This window comes from Microcaecilia unicolor, chromosome 2, assembly GCF_901765095.1.
Source record: "Microcaecilia unicolor chromosome 2, aMicUni1.1, whole genome shotgun sequence".
NCBI lineage: Eukaryota > Metazoa > Chordata > Amphibia > Gymnophiona > Siphonopidae > Microcaecilia > Microcaecilia unicolor.
Window position 1 is genome coordinate 130009631 of NC_044032.1, and position 14106 is coordinate 130023736.

A 14106-nucleotide genomic window follows, 5' to 3' on the forward strand; every position below is an offset into this window, starting at 1 on the left:
TCAGCCTGCTTTGACATCATGACCATCTCTCCCTAATGCTTTTATGCTATTCCTTTCCTCTTCTTTCCTTAATTACATGGAGTTCCTTTCTCTCTTACTTTCCCTCTTTTATCTTCTATATTTTATTTATATTGATTTATTTATTTATAATGACATTTGTGTCCCACATTATCCCAGAAGGAAAAAGGTTGAGTACATCTTCTATAAACAGCCATATGAAACTTTACAAAGATTAGTTTACGAATTATTTTAAAAGGTTGTATTGTATAACAAACATCAAATTATAAGCAATTATATAGGATAAAGTTTGAAACAGCATTTTGCATAAAAGTGGTTACTTTTGTCTTCCATTATCTTGTTGCAGGAACTTTTTGAAAAGAAAAGTTTTTAATCATTTCCAAAAGCAACTGTAATTGTGCACAGATCTAACAGCCCTTGGAAGAAGATTCCACTAATTAGTACATTGATAGGAGAAGTCAGCAGGAAGGACTATTTTATAAATAATCTTTTTACAATTAGGATGATGGAGAATTAGGAATTCTCTGGATCCAGGGATGGAATTACGCATAGGGAAGTCAATCAAAGGGAGCACATAGACAGGGGCCATACCATAGATTGTTTGGAATGCAAAGACACATAATTTGAAGGCAACCCTGGCTTTGATCGGAAGCCAATGTAATGAGTAAAAGAGTGGTGATGCCTTGTTAAATAGTGAGACATTACATACAGGTCTTGCGGCATTGTTTTGGGCAGTTTGTAGTTTCTTTATGACCCTGTCCTTGCATCCTGCATATACTGCATTACAATAATCTAATTGGGATAGTACTAGGGTTTGGGCTAAGTTTCTGAAAATGTATTTTAAGAATAGGGATCTAATTCTTTTCAACCTCCATAAAGTTTTAAAGTCTTTCTTTATCAATAGAGATACTTGCAGATCAAAAGAGAGGTAATACCGTATGATTGTAATACCTATAATTTTCATGTTCTGTTATAGAGGGAACTTACATTGATCTATAATGAATTCTTTGGCAAGGTATGAATGGAATGGATCCGTAAGGACTGGGAATTTTGTTTTTTTTTCTTATTAAAGTTTGATGGTGAAGGCCCATGATTCCATGAGGTCCAGTCCTGCCAAATTTTAGATAGATAGATCTTGTTTTTATTTATATATTGTTAACCGCTCTGAAGGTACCCCATCTAGAGTGTTATATCAAATTTTTAATAAACTTGGGAAATCTATAGGTCCACGAAGTTTACAATAATGTAAGCTGTATGAAATTGTCCTAATCTGTCATGTACTACAATTCACTATTATTCACTTACTCTGGAAACCACTTGGCATGTTCTTTCCAGGGATCATCCTCTTCCTCCCAGTTCCCCAAACACCCTCTGCAAGAGAAGCACTGCACTGTATCCTTCACACCTGTATGTGGGATAAGGTATTTTAAATGTCATGGTAAGATCAACATATTCTATGCAATTGTATATTTTCCAGTTAACACACTATCCTGAATTATCAAAAATGAAGGGGAATGAAACTCCAGAAATAAGAGCTAACATCATGTACCACAACTACAAATGAATATCAAACATTAATACTAGAGGCATGATTAAATGATGAGTTGGTCGATATTCAAAACAATTTAACTGGCCAGAAACAGCCACTGACTGGTTAAATTGCTTGTTCTGGGCTATCCACTAATTTTCAGCAGCACTTAACCGGTTAACACCGCTGACAATTAGCAGTTAGTGCCAAAGTGAAAACCGGCTATTTTGGGGATGTTTTGGGGGTAGAGTTGACAGCCAGTTAAATGCTGATATTTATTTATTTATTTGCACATTTATATCCCACTTTTTTCCATATGGATGCAGACTCAAAGGATTCAGCACTTAGGGGCCCTTTTACTAAGCAGCAGTAATCCCACCGTGGGCCATTTTAAGCAAGTTAGTGCCTAACACAGCTTAGTAAAAGGGTCTCATATGTAATCCCTCTAGAGAATATTCTGCTACAGTAAAGGTAGCTGGTGTTATTAGTTATAAAGTATATCCCTTCCAAAGGTCAATATAGAAGGGGTATGTTATTCCCAAGTCACATTAATGCATAAAAGCAAATTAATGATAATTGTGAAATAAAAATGTGGTTTAGAACATTTTATAAGATTTTTCTTCTTTTGTTTTTTCATAAAGTATTTGGTATTTATTTGTAACACAACAAAACATTTTACTTAACCAGTGCCATACTATGTACATTTTTTTCTTCATAATAAAATTAGGTAGGGCTTTTAAATTTCCTACACCAATAAGGGCAGATAAAGACCATATGGCAGCCTCAGTTCCTAACTGCTAGTCATCTGTTCAGTACCCATGTCTGTTTTAATCATTCCCACAATAAGTAATTCCCTAATCCCTTATTTGCCCTGTTTCTCTGTCTCAAAGAGGTTGTAAACTCTGTCAAGCAGGGATTGTCTCATACGTGCTTGCATACTTCTAATAGCGCTATAGAAATGATAAACAGTAGTAGTAGTTATATATATATAACAAGGCTTAATTAGACATTTACAGGACTAGCTATTGGGTAGTCAAGAATATACCCCCCCTACACTATAAAAAGAGCTGTTTCACCCCTTGACACTGTAATTATATTATGCATGTGCCCTTCTCATCTCTGCCTTGACATCTTAAGAATAGTATAATACTCCGACCTTTATGGGACACTTGAAGGATTCTGTAGAAGCATCTGGGTTTTAATCATGCTTTCACTGACCAAGGCAATAAGAGGTCCTTTTACTAAGGTGTGCCCCCAAAAAATGACCTGTGCTGGTTTAGACGCGTATATTGGGCGCACGCAGGTTCATTTTTCAGTGCGCCTGCAAAAAATGCCTTTTTTTGGCCGAAAATGGACATGCGGCAAAATGAAAATTGGTGCTTGTCCATTTTGGGCCTGAGACCTTATAGACTTGAGTGTCCATACTTCAATAAACTTCTCTATTATTATACATCTTCTCAGTCTTTGGCATCCTTGGTCATCCTCCCACTTTTATTTTAGATAGTTGTATTCCGTGGGGTGTCTTGAGTTCTCCGTTTTTTGGTGGATTTCTTTTCGCATCTACTCAATGAAGACGGCGTTCAAATAGCCTGTGTAGAATTGCCTGGTTGTACTCTGGTTCACTACTACTACTACTACTTCAAATCATTTCTATAGCGCTACCAGTCATACGCAGGGCTTCACAATTGAACATGAAGAAGAGATCGTCCCTGCTCAAGAGAGCTTGCAATCTAATTCCTGACAGACAGACAGGACAAATAAGGGATAAGGGTAGGACAGACAGATAGGACACATAGGGATAAGGGACTATTGAAGAGAGGAAGACAAGATAAAGGTTACAAACAAGTGAAAAGTTAGGAGTCAAAAGCAACATCAAACATGTGGGCCTTTAGCTCGGATTTGAAGGCAGCCAGAGATGGAGCTTGACCTAGCGGCTCAGGAAGTCTATTCCAGGCATAAGGTGCAGCAAGATAAAAAGAACAGAGTTTGGAGTTAGTGGTGGAGAAGAAGGGTTCAGCGGGGGAACAGATTTGCATACTGTCAAATAAAACATTACATTCAGTCCTTAAATCGTGAGGATTTGCAGGATCACTTGAGAACAAAATTACACATTTTTTTTAGTCTCCTCTGAGGCATGGAGAAGTGTATCACATTGATTCCCAAATTAGTTCACAATGCTGATTTTAGGAAATGTCAATACAGTGTGTTTCAGAGAGCTTATTTCACAAAACGCTATGTAGAAAATGATGAAGAAAAAGCCGATTTGCTAAATAAATACTTTTGTTCTGTTTTTACTGAAGAAAATCCTGGGGAAGGACCAAGAGGGACTGGCAAAAGTACACCTGAAAACGAACTGGATAGAGCACCGTTCACGGAAGAGAGTGTCTATGAACAACTTGGAAAGCTAAAGGTGGATAAAGCCATGGGGCCGGACGGGATCCACCCCAGAATACTGAGGGAACTCAGAGAGGTTCTGGCGGGTCCTCTTAAAGATTTGTTTAATAAATCCTTGGAGACGGGAGAGGTTCCGAGGGATTGGAGAACAGCGGAGGTGGTCCCTCTTCACAAAAGTGGTGATAGGGAAGAAGCTGGAAACTACAGGCCGGTAAGCCTCACTTCGGTTATTGGAAAAGTAATGGAAGCCATGCTGAAGGAAAGGATAGTGAATTTCCTGGAAGCCAATAAGTTGCAAGATCCGAGACAACATGGTTTCACCAAAGGGAAGTCGTGCCAAACGAATCTCATTGAATTCTTTGACTGGGTGACGGGAGAATTAAATCAAGGACGTGCTATGGACGTCATCTACTTAGATTTCAGCAAGGCTTTTGACACGGTTCCCCACAGGAGGCTCTTGAATAAACTAGAAGGGCTGAAGGTAGGACCCGAAGTGGTGAACTGGATTAGGAACTGGTTGACGGGCAGACGCCAGAGGGTGGTAGTGAATGGAGTTCGCTCGGAGGAGGGAAAGGTGAGTAGTGGAGTGCCTCAGGGATCGGTGCTGGGGCCCATTCTGTTCAATATATTTGTGAGTGACATTGCAGAAGAGTTACAAGGTAAAGTTTGCCTTTTTGCGGATGACACCAAGATTTGCAACAGAGTGGACACCCCGGAGGGAGTGGAAAGCATGAAAAAAGATCTGAAGAAGCTGGAAGAATGGTCTAACGTTTGGCAATTAAAATTCAATGCGAAGAAATGCAAAGTGATGCACTTAGGGAGTAGAAATCCAAGGGAGGCGTATGTGTTAGGTGGGGAGAGCCTGATAGGCACGGACGGGGAGAGGGATCTTGGGGTGATAGTATCTGAGGACCTGAAGGCAATGAAACAGTGCGACAAGGCGGTGGCCATAGCGAGAAGGTTGCTAGGCTGTATAGAGAGAGGTGTGACCAGCAGAAAAAAGGAGGTTTTAATGCCCCTGTATAAGACGTTGGTGAGGCCCCACCTGGAGTATTGTGTTCAGTTTTGGAGGCCGTACCTTGCGAAGGATGTTAAAAAAATGGAAGCGGTACAAAGAAAAGCTACGAGGATGGTATGGGAGTTGCGTTCCAAGACATATGAAGAGAGACTTGCTGACCTGAACATGTATACTCTGGAGGAAAGGAGGAACAGGGGTGATATGATACAGACGTTCAAATATTTGAAAGGTATTAATCCGCAAACGAATCTTTTCCGGAGATGGGAAGGCGGTAGAACGAGAGGACATGAAATGAGATTGAAGGGGGGCAGACTCAGGAAAGATGTCAGGAAGTATTTCTTCACGGAGAGGGTGGTGAACGCTTGGAATGCCCTCCCGCAGGAGGTGGTGGAGATGAAAACGGTAACGGAATTCAAGCATGCGTGGGACAGGCATAAAGGAATCCTGTGCAGAAGGAATGGATCCACAGAAGCTTAGCTGAAATTGGGTGGCAGGGGGAAGAGGGGTTGGTGGTTGAGAGGCTAGGATGGGGGAGGGCAGATTTTTATACGGGGTCTGTGCCAGAGCCGGTGATGGGAGGCGGGACTGGTGGTTGGGAGGCGGGAAATACTGCTGCACAGATTTATACGGTCTGTGCCTGAAAAAGACAGGTACAAATCAAGGTAAGGTATACACATATGAGTTTATCGTGGGCAGACTAGATGGACCGTGCAGGTCTTTTTCTGCCGTCATCTACTATGTTACTATGTTACTATGTAGAATTACAGATATACAAGGTGGGGAGTTTAGACACATCAATTTGTCTTAAGTGTATACTGGGAATAATAGAGGTTTTTTTCATTCCATGTGGGACTGTCCCACTGTCCAGCTTTTTGGATGGGTCTTGGGAACTTTTTGGTGGTAAATCAGCAGATTTGTTTAGATCCTACAACATTTTTGTTGGACTGCTTATATAGTTATGGGTTTAGCTAAGGGAAATTTTGTCTCACCAATTTACTTATTTGAAGGTATGAACAAATATGTAGAAAACGTGAGCTGGTTGATTTAGAGGCTTATTTTCGAAAGAGAAAAACGCCCAAATTCCGACCTAAATCGGGAGATGGATGTCTTTCTCTTGTGGGTGCCCAAATCGGTATAATCGAAAGCCGATTTTGGGCGTTTCCAACTGCACTCTGTCGCGGGAACGCATAAAGTTGACGGGGGCGTGTCGGAGGCGTGGTGAAGGCGGGACTGAGGCGTGGTTATCGGCTGAGCAGAGATGTGCGTGCTCGGCCGATAATGGAAAAAAGAAAGGCGTTTTCAGAGAGAATTTAGGTCACTTTTGTTGGACCCGTTTTTTTTCACGAACAGGTCCCAAAAAAGTGCCCTAAATGACCAGATGACCACCGGAGGGAACCGGGGATGACCTCCCCTGACTCCCCCAGTGGTCAGTAACCCCCCCTCCCACAAAAAAAAACCGAATGTTAAACACTTTTTTCCCAACTTGTAAGCCAGCCTCAAATGTCATCCCCAGCTCCATGACAGCAGTATGCAGGTCCCCGAAGTAATTTTAGTTTAGTTAGTACTGTGCGGGACCCATGCAGAGAGGAAAAATCGGAAGAAAAAAAAAAAACAAGCAAGTGCAGTCAGGGACGTCTAAATTACCAGGATAGTAAAAGGGGGAATTGAACCAGCAACCTTCTGATTACAAGCTCAGTGCTCTAGCCCGTGCACCACTGATTAGACATCCTTCCCTTTCCATTAAGTCCCTCCAAGTTTCTGTCAGCCAATCACCGCTGTTTAGCTGACACAGATGTCAGTTAAATGAGCTGTGATTGGCTGACAGAAACTTGGAGGGACTTAATGGAAAGGGAAGGATGTCTAATCAGTGGTGCACGGGCTAGAGCACTGAGCTTGTAATCAAAAGGTTGCTGGTTCGATTCCCCCTTTTACTATCTTTTAATTTGGACGTCCCTGACTGCACTTGCTTGCTTGTTTTTTTTTTTTCTTCCGATTTTTCCTCTCTGCATGGGTCCCGCGCAGCACCAACTAAAGTAAAATTGCTCTGGGGACCTGCATACTACTGTCATGGAGCTAGGTATGATATTTGAGGCTGGCATAGAGGCATCTCAGGGGGACCAGTGCACTACGAATGCTGGCCCCTCCCATGACCAAATGCCTTGGATTTGGTCATTTTTGAGCTGGGACGCTTCGGTTTCGATTATCGCTAAAAAACAAAAACGCCCAGCTCAAAAAACGCCCTAATCCAATGTATTTTCGAAAAAAAAGATGGACGTCCATTTTTTTCGAAAATACAGTTCGGCCCGCCCCTTCACGGACCCGTTCTCGGATATGGACGTTTTTACAAATGGGCGTTCGCGTTCGATTATGCCCCTCTTAGTCTGTCTTATTTTCAGAAAGTTTTGACAAAGTCCCTCATGACAGACTCCTGATAAAATTAAAAAGCTATGGGATAGGAGGCAATGTTTTTTGTGGATTGGAACCGGTTAATAGATAGAAAATAGAAGGTAGACCATTTCTCTCAATTGAGAAGGGTGAATAGTGGAGTCCACCAGAGATCTGTACTGGGACTGGTGCTATTTAACATATCTATAAATTATCTGGAAATGGGAACAATGATTGAGGTGATTAAATTTGCACATGACACAAAACTAAAATGTATGTGGACTGTGAGAAATCACAGGAAGCCTGAATATCTAAATGACAGATGAAATTTAATGAGGACAACTGAAAAGTGATGCACATTAGGAAGAATAACCCAAATCATAGTTACTTGATGCTAGGTTCCACTTTAGGAGTCACTACCCAAGAAAAAGATCTAGGCCATCATGGACAATACGTTGAAATCCTGCTCAATGTGAAGGTGGCCAAAAAAGCAAACAGGATGCTAGAAATTATTAGGAAAGGGATAGAAAATAAGACAAAGAATATTATAATGCTTCTGTATCGCTCCATGGTGTGATCACACCTTGAATATTATGTACAATTCTGGTTGCAGCATCTTAAAAAAGATATAGCAGAATTAGAAAAGGTTCTAAGAAGAACGACCAAAATGATTAAGGAGGTGGAACTTCTCTCATATGAGGAAAGGCTTAAGAGTTTGGGAGGATATGATATAGGTCTACAAAATCCTGCATGGATTAGAATGGGTAAATGTGAATCAATTATTTACTCTTTCAAAAAGTATAAAGACTAAGTTACATGGTAATACTTTTAAAATGAATAGGAGAAAACAAATTTCACTCAATGAATAGTTAAGCTCTGGAACTCATTTCTGGTGGATGTGGTAACAGCAGTTAGTGTACCTGGGTTTAAATAGCATGGGATCAATAGCATGGAATCTTGGTAGTATTCAGAATTCTGTCGGCTACTTAAGATACTGGGCTGGATGAACCCAGTATGACTATTCTTATGTTCTTATATACATTTTTCAGTCAATATAAAATTAAGCTGTTAATATGTATACTCCACAAAAAAGGAGAAATGGGGAGATTAGTGACTAGGTATTAATCACCAAGAAGCCAACCTATTTCAGAAGAAGGGAAATTGTAGAACGAGAGTTCATGATCTGAAGCTCCATGGGGGAAGATTCAAAAACATCAGGAAATATTTTTTCACAGAAAGGGAGATGAATGCCTGGTTGTACCTGTCCAGAGGAGGCTAACTCTGTGATAGATTTTGGTCATACTTGTATAACACTTTCTTGCGTGGTGAACATCAAGGCATGTTACTTTACGTATTTTTGGACTTTTGTGAGGTTTTATAGAATCACACTAAGGGCTTGGGTTTTTGGTGCTGATTTTTAAGGTGTCATTTATAGAATTTGGGCCTTTGATATTAAAATCCTTCAACAAAGAAATATTTCATTTTGCTTCTCTAACCCTTAGCAGTTTTAGTATAATTTCCTGTGCAAATACTACTATTTACCAATAAAATCTTTTTGACCTTTCTGTATCAGAATAACTCTCCTATATATATTCCCAGGAAATTCCTAGAAACAGATAAGTACTATTATATTTTCCCAATTCCCACAATTTCTGACATTTGCAAATAGATTGGATTCTAGCTTTTTTTTCTTTTTCTAGTTTTCCAAGAAGGTTACTGGTCAGAGTTCCTGCTAGTAAGTATCTGCTCCCTTTTTAGAACTGGTGATTCTATTATTCCAATGTTTCCAAGATATCAATGTACACTAGTAGTGTTGCTGCACAGTAGGTATAGCGTGGAGGGGCATTTTCGATATGACGCCTAAGTCTGAATTTGGACGTTTTACAAAAAACGTCCAAATTCAGAACAGCAAAGTAGGTCATTTTCAACAAAAAAAACCCATCTATCTTTCACTTTTGAAAATACTGTTTGGAAAAACGTTTTATGATTTGGACGTTTTATTTTTTGGTCCATTTTCAAACAAACAATGTCCAGATGCAAGAAGTCCAAATGGTTAGTGCAGCGGACTTTGATCGTAGCAGCATGGGTTCAATTCCCACTGCAGCTCCTTGAGACCTTGGGCAAGTCAAGTGCACATTTTCGGATATGACATCTAAGTCTGAATTTGGACGTTTTTGTAAAACGTCCAAAATCAAAACAGGAAAGAAGGTAATTTTCTACAAAAAAAAATGTCTATCTCTCCCTTTTGAAAATACTGTTTGGAAAAACGTTTTGTGATTTGAACATTTTATTTTTTGGTCCATTTTCAAACAAAAAACGTCCAAATGCAAACAGCCCAAAATAGAGGAAGTGTGGCTTAATGGTTAGTGCAGCAGGCTTTGATCCTGGCAAAATGGGTTCAATTCCCAAAGCAAATCCTTGTGACCTTGGGCAAGTCAAGTGCACAACAGGCATTTTTTGATATGACATCTCCTGAATTTGGATGCTTTTGTAAAGCATTCAAAATCAAATCAGGAAAGAAGGTCATTTTCTAAAAAAAAAAGTCTATATTTTCCTTTTGAAAATGCTGTTTGGAAAAACGTTTTGTGATTTTGACGTTTTATTTTTTGATCCATTGTGAAACAAAAAATGTACAAATGCAAAACATACAAAATACACAAGAAAATCCACAATATAGTGAAACCATTCACATGTTCTAAGTGTGGTAAAAGCTTTGGTTGTAATGTAAATCTCAAAGTGCAAAGAGTCCACACAGAAGAGAAACAATTTGCATGTATACAGTGTGGTAAAAGCTTTGGTCAGAAGATAAACCTCACAATGCACTAGAGAATACACTCGGGAGTGAAACTATTTACATGTCCTGAGTGTGATAAAAGCTTTGGTTTGCAAGAAAGCCTCACACAGCATCAAAGAATCCACACAGGGATGAAACCATTTACATGCACTGAGGAGGTAAAAGCTTCAGTTGCATTGGGACAGATAATTAGGGAATGTACACTCTTGCTATGAAGTATGGAAAATAGCACTCTGGTATTTAGATATATGTAGTGAGACCTCCTTTTTATCTATAGAATTCAAAGCCCAAATCTACTGAAACAATAGACACAACAACAGATGTTATAAAAAAAATAGAAAGCTTGGCATCAGGTAGAATAGTGGAAAAGTGACATCCCAGGAAAGCAATAGGGCATCCTTGGGGGCACTGCAGTGGACTTTATAAAATACTCCCAAGTACATATCTCACCATTGCTCCCTTACCTTGTCTGCTGAGCAACCCAAACCCACTACCTCCAACTGTACACCACTACCATAGCCCTTAAAGGTGAAGGGAGCATCAATATGTGGGTAAAGCGGGTTTCTGGTGGGTTTTGGAGGGCTCACAGTTTCCTCCATAAGTGTAACAAGTAGGGGGAGGTAGAAGCCTGGGACCACCTGTCTGTAGTGCACTGCACCACTACTAGACTACTCCAGGGACCTGCATGCTATTCTAATGGACCTGAGTATAACATATGAGACTGGTATAGAGGCTGGCAAGTAATATTTTTAATCACATTTTTGGGGGTGGGAGGGGGATAATGACCACTGGAGGAGTAAGGGGAGGTGATCCTTGATTCCATCCAGTGATCATCTGGTCATTTGGGGCACCTTTTTTTGTGGCATGGAGGAGTAGCCTAGTGGTTAGTGCAGTGGACTTTGATCCTGGGGAAGTGGGTTCAGTCCCAACTGCACCTATTTATTATAAAAACAGGTCTAGCTCAAAACATCAAAGTTTTAGTCCTGGATATTTTTGTTTTGTTGCATTATGGCTGGAAAATGTCTAAGACCTAGGAACACCCAAGTTCCACCATGAACACACCCCTGGCATGCCCCCTTGAGATTTGGACATCTAAAAATAGGTTTTGAAAATACTGATTTGGACGTTTTTGTTAGAAAAGTGTCCAAATGCAAACTTATGTCACTTTTTGGATGTTTTTCTCTTTTGAAAATGAGCCTGATTGTCACTTATCTATGATTCTGATGCTTTCTTCTGTCTTGTGATGTGATCTTCATCTGTCTTGTGGTGGATGCCTTACAGTTGTGAGGTTCATCAGCCACTTGTACAACCTTCACCAAAGCAGCTTTTCCTTCCTGCTTCCTGCATAACTACTATACTATCTTTAAGAAAAACTAATAAAGAAAAAATCCTAGCTTCCTATTCTTTAATGGACACTGAACTTAGATGTATGTGCCTCTTTCCTTAGTACTTTACTTGTGTACACTAGTTAATTCTTCAAAAACAAAAATAAATGAAAAGGATTTCATGTATCTAAACTTTTCCCCAATGTATTTGTTCCTCTCTGGCAGCACCTTCATCTAGTCATACAATTACAGTCAGCACAGCTCTGGGCTCCATTCAAATTTTATTCAGTATGACAACAGTCACTCTTACTTCTCTGTCAAGTACACTATTTTCAGCTGCTTATTGGACATTCAAGGGAGCTCTCTGAAGGACATTTCCTCCCTTCTTGTGTTCAGCCTCTTTAACAGTATCTGCTGTGGATATTAAGTGAGATATCCATGGTGGGTAAAAGCTTAAAGAAAATATTGAGACAGTAATTTGAGAGTTATCTTAGCCATGGGGCTCATTTTTCAAAGAGAAAAATGTCCAAAAAGTGTCATAAAGCAGCATTTGGATGAATTTCTTTTCAAAACATCCAAACCAGTATTTTCTAAACCTATTTTGCAAATGTTTATCTATGCAATTTGTTTGCAGTGCATCCATATCTCAAGGGGGCATGTTGGAGGCAGGATTAGGGCGTTCCTAACACTTGGACATTTTACAGCCATAATGGAACAAAATGACAACGTCTAGGGCTGAAACTTCAATGTTTTGGTCTAGACTTATTATTAGAATGAATAAGTTACAAAATGGTGCCCTAAATGACCACTGGAGGGAATCAGGGATATACCCCCTCTTACTCCACCAGTGGTCACTGATCCCTTCCCACCCCCAATGATGTGAATAAAAATAGTACATACTAGCCACTATGACAGCTTCAGATGTTATGGCCAGGTCTATTACAGCAGCAAGCAGATCCCTGGAGTAGTCTAGTGGTCAGTGTAGTGCACTATAGAGAGGAGAACCCAGGCCCATATCTCCCTTAACCTGTTACACTTGTGGTAGAAACCGTGAGCCCTCCATAATTCACCCAAACTCTACTGTACCCACATATAGTTAGTGGTGTACATTTGGAATCAGTGAGTTTTGGGTGGTTTTGGAGGGCTCAGCAGACAAGATAAGGGAGCAATGATGAGATGTGTACCTGGCAGCTTTTATATGATGTCCAGAGCAGTGCTGTCTAGGGTACTCCACTGCTTTCCTGGGATGTCTGTGGGCAGGCCCGTGTCAAGGGTCTATGCCGCCCCCCCACAGACAAAATGTTGGCGCCCCCCCCCCCCCCGCAGAAGAACAGTTGGCGCGCGCGCCCCTCTCCCCCCCTTCCCCCCGTGAAGATGATCGCTGCACGCCCTGGGGGCCTTTAAATCTTTTACTTGCAGTCGCAGCAGCGTCTGTGAAAATGGAGCGCTGCCGACGTCTCCCTTCCCTTGCACTCGTTGGTTCCCTCAGTGTCCCGCCTTCTTCTGACATCAGAAGAAGGCGGGACACTGAGGGAACCAAGAGCGCGAAGGGAAGGGAGACATCAGCAGCGCTCCGTTTTCACAGACGCTGCTGCGACTGCAAGTAAAAGATTTAAAGGCCTCGGCGTCGCGGGGCGAGGGTAAGCACTGCGGCGGCGCCCTCCAGAGGTGGGCGCCCTCCTGCGGTGCTTACCCCGCTTACCGCATCGGCATGGGCCTGTCTGTGGGGCCAGTCTACTAAGAATGCTGGCTCCTCCTACATCCCAATGGCTTAATTTTCTATGTTTCTCACTTGTATGTTTTGTTTTTGAAAACAGACCAAAAAGATAAACACCCAGAGCACAAAAACATCTTGCATGTGGCATGTTTTGCTGTTTTGAAAATGCCTATATTTCCTAATAGAATTTGGGACGTTTAGCACTAAACATCCAAAGTCCAACTTTGACGTCATATTGAAAATGCCCCTCCATATGAGCTAGAATTTCTAACCAATATTTCTTTGAAAGAAAAAATAGCATTTACCTGTAAAGAAAAAGCCTGCAGCTGCCAGCAGCATGGGCTGTGTCCTGGCATAGAAAGGCCAGCTGTTATAGGACTTCAGTCTGTCCTCCTCAGCCTTGTACTTTCCAGGATCCTCTGCTGGATCTTCCTCTGGATTCTGAACCCGCACGTCATACTTCAGAATATTTCCTACATCTTTTCCTCGGAGGAAGTCACAGTCAGGCTGGAATTTCTGATGCTTTCCAAGTGGAGTAACAGCAATACTTTGTGTGCACAAAACTAACCCACAGCAGAAGCACTGGATACTGTCCTTCACACCAGTCCTATAAAATCCTGCACTCGCCATCTCCAGCGGGGACCATGTTGAACAGGGATCAAATGAAAAGAAAGATTTTAATCTATTTGATTCACTTCTCATGTGATATTTATAATCCTTCTGTAGTTGCTCTCGGATTTTGAAATGCTCGTCTTCTGCTTGTTGGACATATTTATTGAAATCAAGATTTAAAAATGAAAGTGTTTCCTTCAGGTCAGATGGGTCTAGCTCAGAGATTTTAGTGACATCCATACCTTCAGGTTCACACTCTTGGGTAACCAGTCTCTGAAACACATAAAATTCCAAGAGGTCAATATTCAATATTGA

At 40.9% G+C, this 14106-nt stretch overlaps 1 protein-coding gene across 1 annotated transcript in view; it reads right to left on the bottom strand.

Annotated features, from left to right (window-relative positions):
• The window catches only part of LOC115463100 (baculoviral IAP repeat-containing protein 1-like), a 141990-nt gene that overhangs the window by 111124 nt on the left and 16760 nt on the right, over positions 1-14106 (bottom strand). The window contains 2 exon segments of the mRNA XM_030193312.1: positions 1324-1423; positions 13485-14064. Of these exon segments, the coding sequence (XP_030049172.1) occupies positions 1324-1423; positions 13485-14031 (647 nt within the window). The 5' untranslated portion in view covers positions 14032-14064.